A 20,711-nucleotide genomic window follows, 5' to 3' on the forward strand; every position below is an offset into this window, starting at 1 on the left:
CTAATCATGAAGAAAAACGTGTATACCAACACACACACAATAGGTAACACTTGTCCTCTTATTTAAGATGAAGGATCTCACCAAGCAAAGCAGATCAAGGACACAGAATGTACACTGTATGCAAAACCAGAAGCTAACAAGCATGTTGGGGTACTTAGGTAAGGTGAAACTTACAAGGTGGGGATGAAACTGGTAAACAAAGCCCTTATTAAAAACCATAGTGAACCATAATGCAATTTGGAATAAACATGACAAAGGCATTCTATCAATAAAATAGTAAAGAAATATTTTATTTACCTAAGGTGTTAGTATACCATTAAAATTAGGGAAGGAAGAAAATCTTGTACATGGGCATAGCTTCAAAAATTCTGAAGGGTATTTCTGGGTATTTAGGTAGGACTTTAAGATGGAGGCCTGTGTGGTTTTTTTATTGGGTCTAAAATTAAGACAATTCATGTCCTTTCCTTGATAGTATTTGCACAAATCATCACTACCAGTCACGACTGTGGTCAGATGCTGACTCCCAATTAAGTCGAAGAGGGAGGCAAACAGAAGGAAAAGAGAAATCTTCCTGAGAGATCTGGGTAAGACGTGGAAGAGGACAGGGAATTGAGGTTAAGGATTTGCGTGTATGTACCTAACAAGATACAGGTGATTTCATTCACCAGAAATCTTCTGGGGCAGGGCGGGGAATATGTATCTATATATGGTAGATTTTTCTGGGAATGAGACGTGAGACCTCCCCCCTAAGAACATGGTCAGGTACAACAGGTCACTAAATTGCCTCCTAATGTTCAAATGAATGAATGGTGAACTATAGGACGTTTTGCTGAGCAGGGATGGGTTTAAGAGGGTAATTGAGCTAGGGCCAGGGGAGGTGAGGTGATGGATTGGATATCTAGTAGGCAAAAAGGAGTTGAGGTGACTGAGCCTTGAGAGGGGAGGACAAGAGAAAAACCTTCATTGGTTTGGCCAGTAAGGTACTTCTGAGAACAAAATGTCTAATAGGATGCACAATGTGAACTCTTCTCCTTTGCTTACACACTATCTTCAGTGAAGTCCATATTGCTCAGGGGTGTTTGTGTGAATAGATCGTTTAGGAGAAGCTTGAAGGGGTGCCAAATTCTCTATCAGGGCTGACAAGAGGTAAATGTGGAAATAAAATATGCAAACACGGGAATCAGGCATGGAAGGGATAGGTGAGATCCAGGTTTCATGTGAGAAACATATGGTCTGGGCACAATTCAATTTGTGCTCCAGCAATGAAAAAAGGAGTAAGACGGCACACTTCACTTGTAATCAACCTAAGGGAAGAAGTAAATCAAACAACTTCCCTTATTAAGAGTGTGACTGTTAGAGGCAGAGGTTATCTGGAAGGATGTGGAAACTCTGCAATCATCTATTTGTACAACCCTTTTCTCAAGTCAAGGATATAAACCTGGGAAGACACCTATATTGGAGTACAGAATAAACCCATTTGGTGAATTTTTTGTGGCTGTGATCAGTTCTGTTACCAAGGACATGATTTAAATTCATTATATTCAAATCTACATAGAAATTAGTAATAGAAAACGTGCAAAGGATTTCAGATAAGGCAGTAATGAATCTGCCTACCTGCAGCACAGCACAGTGGTTAAGAGCATCAACCAGGTTTGGAGTCTTGGCTCTCGCTCTTACTAGCTGTGTAATCATGGGTCAATTACTTAACACTGCCCCTTCTTATCTTTTAAATTGGGGTAAGAATACCCACCTCACTGATGGTTGCACCACTATGCAAATTAAAAATCATTCAACTGAACACTTAAAACAGGTGAATTTTATAGTATGTAAATTATGCCTTCATAAAGCTTTAAAAAAATGAGTACCCACATCATAGAAATGATGTGAAAATTAAAATGTAAACTGGCACTGTGCCTGTCAGGTAGTAAACACTCAATAAATATTAGTGACTAATATTAGTGTAACAAAGACGAGGTTAAAGAACAATAAAGATATATAAAGTTAAATTTTTAAAGAATTAAGGAATTACTGGGCTGGTTGAAACTTTTGAGATCATTTAGTTCAACTCTTTCATTTTACAGATGAGAAAATTGGAGACCAGCAGGTGAAGTGCCTTATTCAAGGTCTAGCACTAAGACCAGACCCCAGGCCTGCTGGACCCCCATTAGTGCAATTCCCACTAACACCCACTGCCTCAGAAACATGGACACATGAAAAATGTAGGCTGTGTTTCCTTAAAGAAGAAATAAATATAGAACACAAAAAACATGCAGAGACTGTGAAGAAAGAATTTCAAGGCTGGGCATGGTAGCTCACACCTGTAATCTCAATACTTTGGAAAGCTGAGGCAAAAAGATCGCTGGAGCCCAGGCGTTCAAGACCAGCCCGGGCAACATAACAAGACCTTATCTCTATTCTTTTAAAGTTATTTAAGAAAAAAGAATTTCAAGGCCAAGGGGTAAAACCAAGAAGAGGCTATGACATCCTGACTTAGCCAGGGCCTCCAGTGGGGTCCAGGTCATGAGAACTTAAGTGCTTTGGCAAGGCCAGACCCTGGTTTGTCATCAGGTGAACTGGCTCATCACTGTAGCCAGGTGCCTGGAGGAGGTGAAGCCACAGTCCTCTCTGCTACTTCCTGTCACGACATCTGTCAGCAGTGGCAGGAGATGGGGCTAAAAATGTATGCAGCACAATTCTTAGGAGCAGTCAGTCTGAGCACCCCTGAAGTGTGGACAGCCCCTGAAGAGCTGCTTCTGCCCATGCCGAGCAGTGTGACCTCAATTGTTTATCCCCTGGTGTTGCCTAATCAGCCCCTCTGGATTCTAAGGCCTTCACTTATAATCCTGTTGTAAATTGCCTGTCAGTTCCTCCATCACGGCAGCCTCTTCAGATGAATAAGGAAGCCTAACAGATGTGAAATGACCCTGCTTCTTCATTAATGCTGCCATCTTCTAAAGTAACTTGATAGCAGGGCTGGACGACTTTGAAGCTAATAAAAGCTTACTAAATTATTCCAATGCTAAACAGTGGACAGGAGAATGAGGTGTATCTTCTAAGTTATGACTTTCTAATATTTCAGGGGGTAACATTCAATGAGTCAACTCTGTCATTCTTAGGAGGTGGTGGAATCCTGTTCCCACAATTTTGCTGAAGAGTAATTTAGGAAAGATGGCCGGTACAGACCCTTAATGTTTGTTATGTGATCCACTGGGGGAGGAGAAGAGGAAGGAAGAAGGACAGAGGGGAAATTAAGGCCTGAAATAGCTTTTATGATTTAACTTAGTACACTGAAACCTCTCAATGAATAATTCATAAAAGTGCCTCATTAGTGCCTGCAGTCCTAGCTACTTGGAAGGCTGAGGCAGGAGGACTGTTTGAGCCCAGGAGTTCAAGGAAGCAGTGAGTTACGACTGTGCCACTGCATCCCATCCTGGGCAACAAAGCAAGACCCCAACACTTTAAAAAAAAAAAAGTGCCTCATCTTCTTCAACCAACTGTTTAAAATCAGTGGGAGGACAGAGGAGGTTCTGTCCATTCATTTGATTTGAATACTTGGGGCCCATATTATGAACAAATGAATAAGTTGGACTTTAGCTTTTCCAGTAAAGGCTTTCCTATTTTGCAGATTACTCCATACAGTGAACACTTTGATGTCGGAGGAGGTGAGAGCTCCGACTAAAAGTCTTCTGACATTCTTGGCACTCATAAGGCTTCTCTCCAGTGTGAATTCTCTGATGTATGATAAGTTGGGAATGCTGGCTAAATGTTTTCTCACACTCGCTACATTCATAAGGTTTCTCTCCAATATGAATTTTCTGGTGGAGAAGCAGCTCAGCATTATCCCAAAAGGTTCTTGCACACTCATTACATTGATGGGGTTTCTCTCCAGTATGAATTCTCTGGTGGACAATAAGGTGAGAGGTCCGCCTGAAAGCCTTTCCACACTCAAAGCATTCATAGGGTTTCTCTCCAGTGTGAATTCTCTCATGTCTAAGAAGTTCTGAGTTCCCCCTGAAGGCTTTCCCACATTCCTTACATACATAGGGCTTCTCACCAGTATGAATTCTAATATGTCTAATAATCTCTGAGTTCTGGCCAAAAGTTTTCCCACATTCATTACATTCATAGGGTTTGTCCCCTGTATGAATTCTCTGATGCCGGATAAGCTCAGAACTCTGACCAAAGCCCTTCCCACATTCATTACACAGATATGGTTTTTCTCCAGTATGAATTTTCTGGTGTCTAATAAGGCCTGAGCTGTGCTTGAAGGCTTTGCCACACTCATTGCATTCATGGTATCTTTCTTCAGTATGAATTCTCTGATGCTGAATAAGCTGTGAACTAACCCTAAAGGTCTTCCCACATTCATTACATTCATACGGTTTCTCTCCAGTATGGATTCTCTGGTGTAGAATAAGGGCTGAATTTTGACTGAAGGCTTTACCACATTCTTCACATTTATAGGGTCTCTCTCCAGTATGAATTCTATGATGGTGAATAAGATGTGAACTCTGAATGAAGGCCTTTCCACATTCATTACAAGCAAAGGGTTTTTCTCCAGCATGAATTCTCAGGTGCCGTCGAAGGCTTGAATTAGTTCCAAATGTCTTTCCACATTCTTTACATTCAAAGGGTTTTTCTCCACTATGAACTCTCATGTGCTGGATGAGATGTGAGTTCTGATTAAAGGCTTTCCCACATTCTTTACATGTATGAGGCTTTTCTCCCACAGAACTTCTCTGTATTTTGTTAGATTCTAAAATCTCTATGAAGTTTTGGCCAGAGGTAGCAAATGCACTAACTCCCTCTGTTGTATCTCCCTGATGTGTAACCAGATTTGGGCTGGGACTGCAGCCTCTCTCACTCTCATTATTCTCCCGGTCCTTCTCACTTGAGGGTGATTTCTTAAAGATCATCAACCCTGATGGAAAGTCTCTCTCCTGAGGAGATATCTGCTCTATAACCTCTTCCATGGACTCTCTCGAATGTCCCTCCAACATGTCTTCTTCACATCCTGCTCCAAACTCATGACCTTGGTAAACCACTTTTGGAAATTTTTCTAATAATGACCCATGTGGCTCAGATTCTTCAGAAATTTCTTCCTTGGGAATCACCTCCTTGTTCTCAGTCCCCATCTCGCAATCTGAAATGAGAGAGGTAAGTATGTGAAGGAACCGTATCATATTTAAATGAAGCTAACACTAGAGGAGGACAGAGCTTTGATGTAGTTCTCCTAGCACTCAAAACCAGTCTTGGTCAGGGAAGGAGGGCAGCTGAGGCAGGAGGATTGCTTGAGCCTGGGGAGGTCAAGCTGCAGTGAGCTGAAATGCGCCACTGCACTTCAGCCTGGGTGACAGGGCGAGACCCTCTCAAAACAAAAAACAAAACAGAAACAGTCTTGGTATCTGGTGAAATGACAGGATGCTGCCAAAGACAGAGATTTAGGATTATGGTGGACATGCTAAACAGTGGATGCTGACAGGAGTGAGAAAAGATTTCGAGAGAGAAGTAGGAAATGGATGGTAAAGAGATGCTGATAAAAAAAATTCCATAATATTAACGGTAAGTTGGGTTAGAACCTGAAGGTGATTAAAGAAAACATCTAGGGAAAATGGTGGCCATATTAATAGATAGGTATATGATAAATATTCAAAGAAGGGACAGAAATGACAGGGTGATTCACACCTGTAATCCCAGCACTTTGGGAGGCCGAGGAGGGCAGATCACTTGAGCTCAGAAGTTCAAGACCAACCTGGGCAACATGGCGAAACCCTGCCTACTAAAAATACAAAAATTAGCTGGGCATGGTGGCATACACCTGTAGTCCCAGCTTCTTGGGGGGCTGAGGCAGGACAGTTGCTTGAACCAGGGAGGTGGAGGTTGCAGTAAGTTGAGACTGCACCACTGCACTCCAGGCTGGGTGACAGAGTGAGACCCTGTCTCAAAAAAGAAAAAAAGGACAAGTTAATAGAAATAACTTTTGGATGTACAGGGGAAGTAACTGCAAAATGAGTAACAAGAGGACTATTCTTAGTCCTGTTCTCTGGTACTCATCAGCTCTATAGAGCAGGAGAGGGGACATAGAGGGCTTACCTCTTCAAAAGATTAACGTGTCTTAGCTGTAACTAGCAGAGAAGTACCGCCTTTGGCTCCCTGACATTTGGAGCCACTGGCTTTAAACTTCTCCAAATGGCTAGTGAATTGTGTCAATACCATTTACTGAATAATTCTTTCCCCTACTGATTTAAAATGCCACCTATGCCATAGTCTAAATATCCATCTATATTTGGGCCAACTTCTGGATTCTATTCAGTCCCACTGATCTGTGTCTTCTCTAATATCAAACAGTTCAACCTGTTAGCTTTATTAACATTTTTAACATATGCTAGAGAAAGTTACCTGAGTTTTCTTTTTCAGACCTTTCCTGTCTATTCTCATATCTTCCCAAGTAAACGTTAGTATAAATTTGTAGTCCAAACTTATGCTGATGTTGTTTTTATGTTCATCATGTCTCTGTACCTCTTTTCATTTAGTGACATTTTCTTACATTTTGTAACTGGCTATTACTTTTATATATAGCAATGCTGTTGATCATTACATATTAATTTTGTAATCAGCTCTCTTATAGTATTTTCTTAATACCTTCATAGATTACTTAAAGAGTACATTTTTGGCAGGGTGTGGTGGCTCATGCCTATAATTCCAGTACTTTGGGAGGCAGAAGTGGGAAGATTGCTTGAGCTCAGGAGTTCAAGACCAGCCTGGATAACATAGGGAGATCTTGTCTCAACTAAAATTTTTTAAAAATTGGCCAGGGGCAGTGGCATGTCTGTAGTCTCAGCTACTGGGGAGGCTGAGGTAGGAGGGTCACTTGAGCCCAGGGGGTCAAGGCTGCAATGAGCTGTGATTATGCCACTGTACTCCAGCCTGGGCAGTAGAACAAGACACCTTGTTTCTTGGGCAGGGGTGGGTGGGGGGAAGAGTACCTTTTTAAAACTTTTACAAAGATTTTTAGTTGTGGCAAAAATGTTTAGTTGCCTACCCCAATATCTGTTATTCCTCGTTGCCTTATAACAGAATAATAAATTTATGTAGTGTGGCAATTAGCCTAGCTAAAAAAATACATTCCCCAGCTTTTTAATTTTTGCAGTTGGGATTGGCCACATGACCATATTCTAGCCAATGAGACAGTGAGATGCAAATAAAACCACATGAGACTACTAGGAAATCTCCTAAAGGATGAGGGGATACATTTCTTCCATCTTGTCTTCCATGCTGTTCCCAGAGCATGATGTGATAGCTGGACACCATCCTGGACCATGAGTATACTGGCATAGCCTAGGACTGGGGATCACTGCTGGAAGGAACCTGGGACCCTGATGACTCCATGGCACTGCCATACCATTCCTGGAATGCCAGCCTCTGGACTTCATTTATCTAAGAAAGAAATAAGCTTTTGCCTTGCTTAAGATATTGGGGTTTTTCTGTTATTATACGAGGCCAAACCTATTCCTAATAAAACTGTCCTGGGGATTTGGCTGTCCCCACCACAGACAAGGGGTCCAAACGCCAGGAGAATAAGCCTGACCTTTGTTCAGATGATAAGCAATCTGGAACTAATATTAAAGTGGCCTTTGCTTAGGGCAGTCTATTTGTGCACTACAGCAAATCTGAGGAATACAATCCTCCCGTCAGTGAAAGTGTTCATTGTGGAAGGGTGATTCTCAAGGGGGATGGGCATGTATGGAACTTCATCCTTTCGACAATGCAGAACTATGGGATGGTTTTTAAACCAAGGAGTGACATGGTCCCTGGTCAGATTAGTATTCCATGCAGATGCACACTCGTGGTCGTTTAGTGGCTGAAGTAGAAAGCGGTAGGCCTGCACATAGGAAGATCAGCTGGGAGGCTGATGCAGTCATCAAGGCAAAAGGTGATGTGATCTCACGAGAGCACTAGTAGCAGTGGGGAGGAAGAGACAGGCTGGGGAAATATGGAAGAGGTCAAATTCTGCAAGACTTAGTGTGTGACTGGAGATAGGTGCAAGGAGGGAGGACTCAAAGATGGTGCCCAGATCTCACTCAATTTGAGGGATGGTAATTAGATGGACGGTGGTGCCACAATATTCTGAATACTGGGAGAGGAGCTAGTATAGCAATAAAAGAGGATCAATGAGCTCTGTTTTGGACAAAATGAGTTTCAAGATATCCACAGAGAGGTATCAAAGAATCAGTCCAAATATATTGGTCTAAAGCTTAAAGTAGTCAGGACTAGAGATACAGACTTGAGAGTACTCAGCCTGAGTGTAGCATGAGAACCATCAGAGGCTGCGAACAGAAGCCTAGGAGTCAAAGAAACAGTCATGAGTGCTCCAGTTATCTTCCATTTTCCCTCTAGATCTTCTTTCCACCTTTCTCCCTGTCACTCTTTGCCCCAGAAGCCTAACCTGTATGGAACACATCAACAGAGCCTCTGGCTTCCAGCTGTGTTCCACCAATGAGGAGCCCCAGCAGGGGTCTGGAAGCAGGGAGGAAAGGGCAGGGCAGGAGAAAGGGGTCAGGGTTCCTTCCTGTGAGGTTGCCTTGGGCTGGTGTTGTCTCTCAACTGAGGTCCCTACTCCTCTCAAGTCTGTCCTACTCAGTAGTCTCACTGTCTGGGTTCCAGTAACCTCTGCTCCCTCCTGTCTCTTCAGGCCCAGGGCTAGTGACTATTATTACCAGCCCCAGGTTCTTCAATGACCTGCCCGCACCTAGATCATTTATAATTAACCTCGCTGCAAATAAACCCTCCTCAAATTATCCTAATTTGAGTGAGCTGTTTCCTGTTCAGACTCTGTTCATAAAGGGGTGAGTAGAGGAAGAGAATGAGCCAAGAAGATAAAGAATGGTAGTGAAACCGAAAAACCAGAATACTGTGTCACAGAAGTCACTTAGGCATTGGCAGAGGGAATTTAAAAATATCAAGGGAAGGCTAGGCATGGTGGCTCATGCCTTTAATGCCAGCACTTTGGGAGGAGTAGGTGGGAGGATCACTTGAGCCCAGGAGTTTGAGACCAGCCTGGGAAACATAGCAAGACCCCATCTCTACAAATTAAAAATTTAGCCAAGCACAGTGGCATGTGCCTGTAGTCCCAGCTACTCGGGAAGCTGAGGTGGGAGGATCACTTGAGCCTGTGAGGTAGAGGCTGCGGTAACCTCTGACTGAGCCACTGTACTCCAGCCTGGGCAACAGAGTGAGACTCTGTCTCAAAAAAAAAAAAAATAAAAATAAAATGCAGTTGAGATTCACTAGGATAAGAATTAGAAAATGTCTACTGAGGCTGGGCACAGTGGCTCACGCCTGTAATCCCAGCACTTTGGGAGGCCAAGGCGGGCAGATCATGAGGTCAGGAGATCAAGACCATCTTGGCTAACACGGTGAAACTCCTTCTCTACTAAAAATACAAAAAGAGGAGGCAGGTGTGGTGGCGGGAGGCTGAGGCAGGAGAATGGCCTGAACCCGGGAGGCAGAGCTTGCAGTGAGCCGAGATCGCGCCTCTGTACTCCAGCCTGGGTGACAGAGCGAGACTCCGTCTCAAAAAAAAAAAAAAAAAAAAAAAAAAAAGAAAGAAAATGTGTACTGAGACAATAGATAGTCACATATGAACTGTGAGCACAGATTCAGGGGAATGACAGAAGCAAAAGCCAGCTGGTAGTGGACTGAATAATGAATTTGCTGCTGCTTTCAAAAAAAAAAAAAAAAAAAGTGGATGAAAGGAGAAGACCAAGATGGACAGTGCTATAGAGCAAGGCTTTCCTCTGATGGAAGAGATAGGCGCATGTTTATATTAGAAGGAATAGGTCCAGCAGAGAGATAGGGGTTGAGTGAAGAAAGGATGAGATTACTGAAGAAACAAAGACCCTGAGCAGCACAGGAGGCTGGAGTCATGTGGTAAGGGAAGGGGAAAGGGGGAGATTTGGGGGCGACTTTGGACCCCCCTTCTCTCTGCCCGGCCTCCCGTTATCCACAGGATTTTGGTTACTAACACCATCCGGCTTGGGCACCTCCCGTCACTCATCAGGGCAGCCTGGTAATGCCCCTCTCCCCAGATACCTGGAAGGAACCTGATCTCCTACTGGAATCCTGAAGTCTTAGAAGTTCTTTGTGCTACACCTGAAAATGAGGTGGAACTTTCTTTGACTTTCCCCATCTCAGCATCTTCTCTCATTTTCCCATGAAGTAAGAGAGGGCACCTAAAAACTGTACTTCTCCTTTTTGTTGAAATCTTTGAAAATTATAGGTAATGTGTATCTATACAATTGTAAGAATCCACTGTCGAGAATTTAGCTGTCTTCTTCCTCCATGGCACCATCTGAGTTGGGAAGTACTGTCTTAAATACATTCCTCTCTCATCCCTACCCAAGAGCAAGCTCCACAAGCTGCCATTTCAGTCTCCATCTGCTTCCAACCCCCCCTCTGGCCTTTCCTTTTCATCCTCATGTCTCCTATAGTTGCTTCTTTTCCATCATCTAGTTCTTCACAAAATCAGCATTCATAGAGCTGACATGTGTACCACAATAAATGGAAAATCACTTTTTCTTAGCAAAACAAGATAAAACAGAAGTTAAGTATGTATTTATCCCCAGTCAAGTAACCAGGACCTAGTTTAAAACTCAAATTCAGGGCCAGGTGTGGTGGCTCACGCCTATAATCCCAGCACTTTGGGAGGCCGAGGCAGGTGGATCATGAGGTCAGGAGATCGAGACCATCCTGGCTAACACGGTGAAACTCCATCTCTACTAAAAATACAAAAAATTAGCCGGGCGTGGTGGCGGGCACTTGTAGTCCCAGCTACTCAGGAGGCTGAGGCAGACGAATGGCGTGAACCCAGGAGGCGGAGCTTGCAGTGAACCAAGATTGCGCCACTGCACTCCAGCCTGGGCGACAGAGCAAGGCTCTGTCTCAAAAAAAAACAAAAACAAAACTCAAATTCAGAAAGTCTCCCCTAGCCAGGTGTGGTGGCTCATGCCTGTAATCCCAGCACTTTGGGAGGCTGAGGCAAGCAGAACCACCTGATGTCAGGAGTTCGAGACCAGCCTGGCCAACATGGTGAAACCCTGTCTCTACTAAAAATACACACAAAAAATTAGCCAGGCGTGGTGGTGTGCAACTGTAGTCCCAGCTACTGGGGAGGCTGAGGCAGGAGAATTGCTTGAGCCCAGGAGGCACAGGTTGTAGTGAACCAAGATCGCTCCACTGCACTCCAGCCTGTGCGACAGAGTAAGACTCCATCTCAAAAAAACACAGAAAGCCTTCCCCAACTAAATCTTACCCACTCTGATCATTCTTTTACTTTGCATTCTGCCAGCAACACGGTATGTCATTTGTTAAATACTGCTCTATGGGTATCTTCTCAAATACAAATCAAAGCCAATCTCCATTTGGTTGATTATTCCAGAGGCACAGCCATACATTAGGCCTCAGACTCATATGGAAACACCACTTCTCATAGCCTAAATTCAAATTCCCAAATACAATTTTCTATCTTTCCGTTTCTCACTTCCTCACTTTCCTAAATCTGAAATTAAATGTTTCTGAAGAGAGATAAGATGGAGGTGCTACTAGAAAAGTAGACGTTGACCACTGGTCCTCAGTTTGGGGATGACAGGCAGACCTCTATTGGGTCTCCACAGCTCAGAAAAGGACCCTCAACTTGGCAGACCTAAATTTGTCTTTTCAATGCACTCAAGGAAAGCAAGCTCAAAAAGCCTCATTCACAAAGTACTGATGTATAAACCAGATATCTATTAATTAACAACAAGAAATAAAATTTATAAAAGACCGTATTACCTAGATGAAAATCTACATGAGCCAGGCACGGTAGCTCATGCCTGTAATCCCAGCACTTTGGGAGGCCAAGGCGGGCAGATCACCTGAGGTCAGGAGTTCAAGACCAGCCTGGCCAACATGGTGAACCCTCATCTCTATAAAAATACAAAAATTGGCTGGGCATGATGGTGGGTGCCTATAATCCCAGCTACTCAGGAGGCTGAGGCGGGAGAATCGCTTGAACCTGGGAGATGGAGGTTGCAGTGAGCTGAGATCGCGCCATTGCACTCCAGCCTGGGCGACAGAGCCAGACTCCATCTCAAAAAAAAGAAAAAGAAAAGAAAATCTACATGGAAAGCCACATAAAACCCTGAAAATTGCTTAGTAGCCCTGAAATCATGGCAGGAAGATCTTGTTAGATGAATGTCTCTTAAACAATGGTTCTTGGCCTGGAACTAGGCTAGCTGCATAAGAATCCACTGAGAAATCTTAAAAATACTAATTTCCAGATCCCATCTCAGATCTCTCAGAATCAGAATCTCTAGTGGGGCCAAGAGATCTATATTTTAAACAAGTACCCTAGATGATTCTGATGCACAGCCAGGTTTGAAGACCAGCGTTACAAAGTCTTTTTTTTTTTGAGATGGAGTTTCGCTCTTGTTCCCCAGCTGGAGTGCAGTGGTGCAATCCTGGCTCACTGCAACCTCTACCTCCCAGGTTCAAGCAATTCTCCTGCCTCAGCCTCCCAAGTAGCTGGGATTACAGGCATGCACCACCATGCCTGGCTAATTTTGTATTTTTAGTAGAGATGGGGTTTCTCCATGTTGGTCAGGCTGGTCTCAAACTACTGACCTCAGGTGATCCACCCACCTCAGCCTCCCAAAGTGCTGGGATTACAAGCATGAGCCACTGTGCCCGGCCTACAAAGTCTTAATGACTGGAGTTATCCTACTCTTAATGTGGTGTATCCATCTCTACCCAAAATCTGGCCTACAGGCAGATCAACACAGGTGTCAAGCAGCAGAATTATGGGTACATTGCCAGTTCCTGTTCTGACTTTTTTCCTCTTCTCAATCTAGATTGCCCCTCCCCTCCCCTAAACCTGAGAGCAGACAGATATAATACAACTGACTGCATACCTTTTCTGAGTTAAAAACCACCTTTCTGTTATGTTTAACAAACTTACTCTAGTTACTGTAACTGGACCTGATTTTGCCCAAACTGCATAAATCTACATTTACAGCAATCTCTTGTGATAGCAATATCACAACTTTTTGAACTTATCTGCCAAAAAGCCACACAGTGATTTGTAGTAAAACATTACGGCATAATCTGTCAGCTGACTGACAATCTGATTACATCTTTTAAAAATTTTGTCAGGACTGGGCACGCCTATAATCCCGGCACTTTGAGAGGCTAAGGTGGGCACATCACTTAAGCCCAGGAGTTTGAGACCAGCCTGGCCAACAGGGCGAAACCTGTCTCTAGAAAAATTACAAAAAAATTAGCCAAGCACGGTGGTGAATGCCTATAGTCCCAAGCTACCTGGGCAGCTGAGGTGGGAGGATCACCTGAGGCTAGGAGGTGAAGGCTGCAGTGAGCTGTGATCACACCACTGCACTCCAGCCTGGGTGACAGAATAAGAGACCCTCTCTCAAAAAATGACGTAAAATTTTGTTGGGAGCAAAGATTGAGACTTGTATTACAAAAGGTCCAAGAAACTCACTTTTTCAACAAATTGTCTCTGTATGGCACGCTAGAGGATTTCCCACTGCAGAGTGATGCACCATGGTAACCTTAAGGAGATGCGTGAGTGGTGTCTTTATTTATTTTATTTTACTTATTGTTTTTTTGAGACAGAGTCTCACTCTGTCGCCCAGGCTGGAGTGCAGTGGCGTGATCTTGGCTCACTGCAACCTCTGCCTCCTGGTTTCAAGCGATTCTCCTGCCTCAGCCTCCCTAGTAGCTGGGACTACATGCACCCACCACCAGGCCCGGCTAATTTTTTATATTTTTAGTAGAGACAGGGTTCCACCATGTTAGCCAGGATGGTCTCGATCTCCTGACCTCGTGATCCGCCCGCCTTGGCCTCCCAAAGTGCTGGGATTACAGGCGTGAGCCACCGCGCCCAGCCTGTTTTTTGTATTTTTAGTAGAGGCGCGGTTTCACCATGTTGGCCAGGCTGGTCTCAAACTCTTGACCTCAAATGATCCACCCACCTCGGCCTCCCAAAGTGCTAGGATTACAGGCATGAGCCACTGTGCCTGGCTGGTGTCTTTCTTTTATAAAAAAGAAGAAAAGGGCCAGGCGCGGTGGCTCATGCCTGTAATCCCAACACTTTGAGAGGCTGAAGCAGGTGGATCATGAGGTCAGGAGATCGAGACCATCCTGGCTAACACGGTGAAACCCTACCTCTACTAAAAACACAAAAAATTAGCCGGGCATGGTGGCGGGCGCCTGTAGTCCCACGTATTCGGGAGGCTGAGGCAGGAGAATGGCGTGAATCTGGGAGGCAGAGCTTGCAGTGAGCCAAGATCGCGCCACTGCACTCCAGCCTGGGCAACAAAATGAGACTCCGTCTCAAAAATAATAATAATAAAATGAAATAAAATGAAGAAAAGAACAGGCCCATTCTTAAGCAGATCAGTCATAGGCAAGGATACAAAATAAAGTCAAGATCTAGAAGTTGATTTCCATTCAACAATCTATGTGCCCAAAGATGTTACAGAAAGTATCTGTGTACCTCCTCCACATATTTCCATCTGCAGACCACTGCACTATAGCATTCTGGACAGAAAGTGGGCAAGCAAGAGGCCAGGAAGTACAGGAAGAGTACGAAAAGAAACAGACATCCCGGCTAACACGGTGAAACCCCACCTCTATTAAAAATACAAAAACTTAGCCAGGTGTGGTGGAAGGTGCCTATAGTCCCAGCTACTTGGGAGCTGAGGCAGGAGAATAGCGTGAACCCCGGGGCAGGCGGAGCTTACAGTGAGCCAAAATTGCACCACTGCACTCCAGTGCAGAACAAGACTGCGTCTCAAAAAAGAAAAAAGAAGGCCGGGTGCGGTGGCTCACGTCTGTAATCCCCGCACTTTGGGAGGCCGAGGCGGGCGGATCACGAGGTCAGGAGATCGAGACCATCCTGGCTAACACAGTGAAACCCTGTCTCTACTAAAAATACAAAAAATTAGCCAGGCGAGGTGACGGGCGCCTGTAGTCCCAGCTACTGGGGAGGCTGAGGCAGGTGAATGGCGTGAACCCCGGGGGGCGGAGCCTGCAGTGAGCCGAGATCGTGCCACTGCACTCCAGCCTGGGCGACAGCGAGACTCTGTCTCAAAAAAAAAAAAAAAAAAAAAGAACAGAAACAGAAAAAAACAATGTAGCATGCACAAGGGTGGGATAAATATGGAAGGGGAGAAGATGAGCACGGCAGCACTGACATTTTGATGTGGAGGGTAATGATAAGCTCTCACTATGTGCTAAGCAATTTACAGACATTAACCCTTACCACCACCTCATGAAGCAAGCACGCTGGAGAGCATCAGAGTGAAGAGGGGCCAATCACCATGCTCTCCTGACTTCTTTCAGTGGCAGTTTTGGCAGCCTGAGAATCCAGGGAGATGTGTGGTGGAAGACTGAGGAGGTGAGGCCTAGGGAGGTTAGTCAGGACAGAGCTGAGATGACTGAGTGAGATACGGATGGAAATGAAGGGGGGCTGGGAGGAGTGGGGTGCTAACAGATGGCGGTTACAGAGAGGGTGAAGGATGTGATGAGCACCTTCTTTGTGCTCCAAGGGAAGGTAACCAAGGGAAGGTATCTGGGAAACTGGGATGAGGTTTTATTTTGAAATGTTGAAATTTTAATACCTCAAAAATAATATCCTTTGAAACTCATTAAAATTTATGATGAGAAATGGAAATGTTTTGGATGTCAACTTGCAAATGTATAAAGAGATACAAACCTTCCAAAATTATTTTACGGGGTATGTGAGCAAAAATATTTGCAGCGGCTTTGCTTTCCTTGCCAGAGATCTAACCTCATCCAAGAGCTCCAGCAGTACACTCCAACTGAGTTAACCCAGCCAAATAAATGCCCTAATTCTTGCAAGGCACTGGTTCAGAAACAGCAAGGATTCGGGAATTCCTGGTTTGGAAATGGACATACACCTTCATCTGGGTCAATATTTTGAGGAAGTTTGCTGGGAGCTGCTGGGAATAGTTTCCTGCCATCCTGAGAGAACCATAGGAAAATACTTCCATATATTATTGCCTGTACCTGCTGCTGCCATCTCACTACCAGCCTGTGAATGAGGGCAGCTAAACCTAAGAAAAACAAGGGAGATGCCGCCAGGGCCATTGGATTAAATCAGTCCTGAAACCACTATACCTCTTTTTTTTTTTTTTCTTTTGAGATGGAGCCTCGCTCTGTCTCCCAGGCTGGAGTGCAATGGCGCAATCTTGGCTCACTGCAACCTCCGCCTCCTCGGCTCAGGCGATTCTCCCACCTCAGCCTCCCAAGTAGCTGGTATTACAGGCATCCCGCCACCATGCCTGGCTAATTTTGTATTTTTAGTAGAAACGGAGTTTCACCATGTTGGCCAGGCTGGTCTTGAGCTCCTGACCTCAGGTGATCCACCCGCCTCAGCCTCCCAAAGTGCTGGGATTACAGGCGTGAGTCACCACACCCGGCCTATACCTCTTGACTTCCAATTATGAGAGCCTATATACTTGCATATTTTAAAGCCAGCTTGAGTTGGATTCTGTTACTTACAGACAAAAGCATCTTAGCTAATGCAGATGATTTTCCTTAACCTCTGAAAGGCCAGATCCTACCAAATATTCCATATTTAGTACAAAGAGCACCTCCTTCTCAAAGTCTTCACTAACATCTGCAGGAAAGAGGTTCTCTCGGTCCTCTGAGTCAGCATTTCATTGGCCCTTTTCTCTTTCATTCTGCTATAGTTATCATGTTACTTCCTGTTTATTGCACCCCCAAAGCCTACAGAATAAAAATTTCTTCCCATGGCTCATGTCCCCCTGAGGAAGCCCATTTCCCTTTCTCATCTCCTGTCCCACACCCTCCATTAACTGTTGGAAGGTGCAGTCATGCTCAGTGTCCTGCAGTTCAAACATTTTCTATTCTTTAAAGCTTCTTTGCCTTTGAGAACAAGTTATTCCCACATCCTGGAAATCTACTGCCTACTTTGTGCACTTCACAAGCATCTCCAAGCCTCAGCTCAGGCATGGACAGACCCCCTCCAATTTTTTTTTTTTTTTGAGACAGAGTCTCACTGTGTCACCTAGGCTGGAGTGCTGGAGTGCAGTGATGCCATCTCGGCTCACTGCAACCTCCGCCTCCCAGGTTCAAGCGATTCTCCTGCCTCAGCCTCCTGCGTAGCTGGGATTACAGGTGTGTACCACCACGCTCGGCTGCTTTTTATATTTTTAGTAGAGACAGGGTTTCACCATGTTGGTCAGGCTGGTCTCAAACTCCTGACCTCAGGTGATCCGCCCACCTTCGCCTCCCAAAGTGCTGGGATTACAGGCATGAGCCATCACGCCCGGCCGACCCCCTCCATTTTCTTCCCTGACCCCCAGGCTCTAAGGCAGACAGCTACTCCTTCACCTTGTAGCAGCTACCCCACTGCATTATTAATTTTTCATATCTATTTTCTTCTCTAGACCATAAGCAAGGATGCTTTTCCATTCATCCTGGTATTCTGAGTACCTAGCATATTTCAGATACCTGGTAAATGTTAAGTGAATTTGTGTAACTGTCTTATATATATAATGAATCTGCAATACCTCCCTTTTTTCTGAGACAGGGTCTTGGCTCTATTGCCCAGACTCACTGCAGCTTCAACTTCCCAGGCTCAAGAAAATCCTCCCACCTCAGCCTCCCAAGTAGCTGGGACTACAAGCATGCGCCACCACACCCAACTACCCAACTAATTTCTTTGTTTTTTGTACAGATGGTGTCTCACTATGTTGCCCACGCTGGTCTTGAATTCCTGTGCTCAAGTGATCCTCCCGCCTCCCAAAATGCTGCGATTACAGGCATGAGCCACTGCACCCAGCCCCTGTAATACTCTTGATGGCTAACTGGATATTTCATTCATCATTATATCTAAAGAGCCTAGGATAGTGTCTGACACATAGCTGGTGTCGATAACTGTAAAAATAAGTTCCTTCTCCCAAGCTGGGTGATATTTAATTTATGGCACTGTTATCCTCCTTTCCTCTCTTCTCCCTCTGGTACCCATAATAGGGCTCTATCTTTGCAGCTCAAACCTGTCTCCTTTTCACAACCACCCCTCATAAGTCAGTATCTTGTCTGGCAGCACAGGGCACAATCTGCCACTAGGGCCTTAAGTTTGTGACACTGCCCGCCATTTCGTCCTAGCGGTTTACTTGGGGGTGGAATGTCTGAGAAAACCACAGCTCCCACGGGTCCCCACCTCAGGATAGAAGGGAGTGTCCCTGCTTCTCCCGCCCCCACGGCTGACAGGCACCAAACCAGAGCTGGGACGGTCCCTGGCGGTGTCCAGGCCCCACCCTCTCTGCGTGCAGGTGGAAATGAAGGCCTGGGGGCGGGGGGAATGGAGGGAAGCATAAACTTCAAGGTCACACAGCGAACCCCGGTCAGAACGGACCTAAACGTAGGGTTTCCGCTCGGCTCTCTAGTGAGCTGGGAGCCCAGCCCCCGCCTACCCCCACAGCCGCGACGGAATGAGGTCTCACCGCAGGCCGCTACCGCCCCGCGCTCGCTCACTCCGCTCAGGCTCCGCGCTGCTGGGCCTCTCGCACAGAACCCGCGGCTGTTGTCCCGGTGTCACTGGCGACGGGCATCGGCCACTTCCGGTACCCGGGCGGCACTCCAGCCAATCGGCGCGCGTCGCACTCCGCTGGAGGAACAGGTGGTCAGCGCACCGACGCCCCCTTGCCTTTTCCGGCTTTGCTTTTCGCCGGTTCTCGCCCTAGCCCAAGTTCCACGTCGCCGCCGCCTGCCGAGCCGGCTCCCTGGAACAGCAAAGTGCACCCGTCGATGCCCACTTCAGCCCCGGAATCATTGACGAGCTGAGTCCTCCGGGTTTCCTAGAACGGCTCCGGGGATGAACTTCCGCTCCGCGATCTGCCGCTCTGCGCCCTGGTGTCGCTCCCCAGGCATTGCTCTAGACTGAAGAACTCGGGAATCCGCTTCGCATTCCCGCGGGGACTTTGCGCGACCCTTTTAACTCTCCCAACCCGCATCGTTCTTATCCCATCCTTCCTTTCCACAGACTCCGTAGGTCTGATAAATACAAGGCTGCAGATCCTGGGAACAGGTCGCTCCTCGGCGGGAACGAAGGGAGACATGCTTTGAGTTCCGGGAGGGCTTGCAGGAGTGACGTTTGAGTTGAAATCTCAAGATTGAGTGGGAATTACCAAGGTTAAGAGTAAAGGCCTAGGTTAAGCAGCTGAGGCCACGGAAACAGCATTCTGCAGCTAGCCTTCCTGCGTTCCCTGAGCAAGCTTGGCCCATTCTCACCTCAGAACCTTTCCTTGTTACTTCCTCTGTAATTTTGCACAGCGGCTTGTTTTTTTGTTTGTTTTTTGAGATGGAGTTTGGCTCTTGTTGCCCAGGCTGGAGTGCGATGGTGCCATCTCCGCTCACCGCAACCTCCGCCTCCCGGATTCAAGCGATTCTCCTACTTCAGCCTCCCCGAGTAGCTGGGAATACAGGCATGTGCCACCACGCTCGGCTAATTTTGTATTTTAGGTAGAGACGGGGTTTCTCGATTTTGGTCAGGCTGGTCTCGAACTCCCGACCTCAGGTGATTCGGCCACCTCGGCCTCCCAAAGTGCTGGGATTACAGACATGAGCCACCGCGCCCGGCCTCCAGCTTGTTTTTGTTTTTTGAGGCGGAGTTTCGCTCTTGTCGCCCAGGCTGGAGTGCAATGGCACGATCTCTGCTCACTGCAACCTCCACCTCCCGGGTTCAAGCGATTCTCCAGCCTCAGCCTCCAGAGTAGCTGGGATTACAAGTGCCAGCCACCACGCCCGGCTAATTTTTGTATTTTTAGTAGAGACGGGGTTTCACCATGTTGGTCAGGCTGGTCTCGAACTTCTGACCTTAGGCCAGACCTTAGGCCCACGTTGGCCTCCCAAAGTGCTGGGATTACAGGCGTGAGCTACTGCGCCCAGCCAGCCAGCTTGTTTTTAGGTGTCGGTTCCAAGATCACCACATTGAAGACTTTCATTCTATGTAATGTTGCCTCAGAGTACACTATCCTTCCCAAATATCAGTTACAAAGGACTATGATTAGCCCTGTTTGGGTCTGGTGCTCAACCCTGGACCAATCAAGGGGGAAAGGACCATGTGATTAACCAAGCCTGGTCACCTGCCTTCGCACAAGGATGAGGGCAGGCTTCTGTGTTTGCCTCGCCATAATCCTATGAAATAGGGAAAGGAGTGACCACCTTTAGAAAGGAATATTGTGTTTGTATCCCGTACACTATCTAGCAGAAAGAAAACTTTCTCTTGAATTCATCATTGCCGTTAGGCCCTAGACTCTAGGGTCCATCACTTTAGCCACTCTCATACTAAAATCCCTAACTCCCTTGCCCTACTGTCTGCAACTGCACGGGAAGTTTGTTAACTCTGATTCAATCAGAATATCTATCTTCCGGCTGGGCGCGGTGGCTCACACCTGTAATCCCAGTACTTTGGGAGGACAAGGCAGGCAGATCACAAGGTCAGGAATTCGAAACCAGCCTGGCCAAAATGGTGAAACCCCATCTCTATTAAAAGTACAAAAATTGGGGCCAGGCGCAGTGGCTCATGCCTGTAATCCCAGCACTTTGGGAGGCCAAGGCGGGCGGATCATAAGGTCAGTAGTTCGAGACCAGCCTGGCCAATA

General features: G+C 46.0%; 1 protein-coding gene across 1 annotated transcript; it reads right to left on the reverse strand.

The window, feature by feature from the left end:
- Nucleotides 1–265: 265 nt before the first annotated feature.
- Nucleotides 266–18,672, reverse strand: ZFP3 (ZFP3 zinc finger protein). Its single transcript, XM_003274557.2, has 2 exons — nucleotides 18,552–18,672; nucleotides 266–5,143 (listed from the first exon to the last, which is right to left on the reverse strand). Exon 2 carries the CDS (start codon nucleotides 5,133–5,135, stop codon nucleotides 3,627–3,629), a length of 1,509 nt encoding a protein of 502 aa, XP_003274605.1. The 5' UTR covers nucleotides 5,136–5,143; nucleotides 18,552–18,672; the 3' UTR covers nucleotides 266–3,626.
- Between the last annotated feature and the right edge of the window lie 2,039 nt (nucleotides 18,673–20,711).

Source organism: Nomascus leucogenys, chromosome 19 (assembly GCF_006542625.1).
Source record: "Nomascus leucogenys isolate Asia chromosome 19, Asia_NLE_v1, whole genome shotgun sequence".
Classification (NCBI taxonomy): Eukaryota; Metazoa; Chordata; class Mammalia; order Primates; family Hylobatidae; genus Nomascus; species Nomascus leucogenys.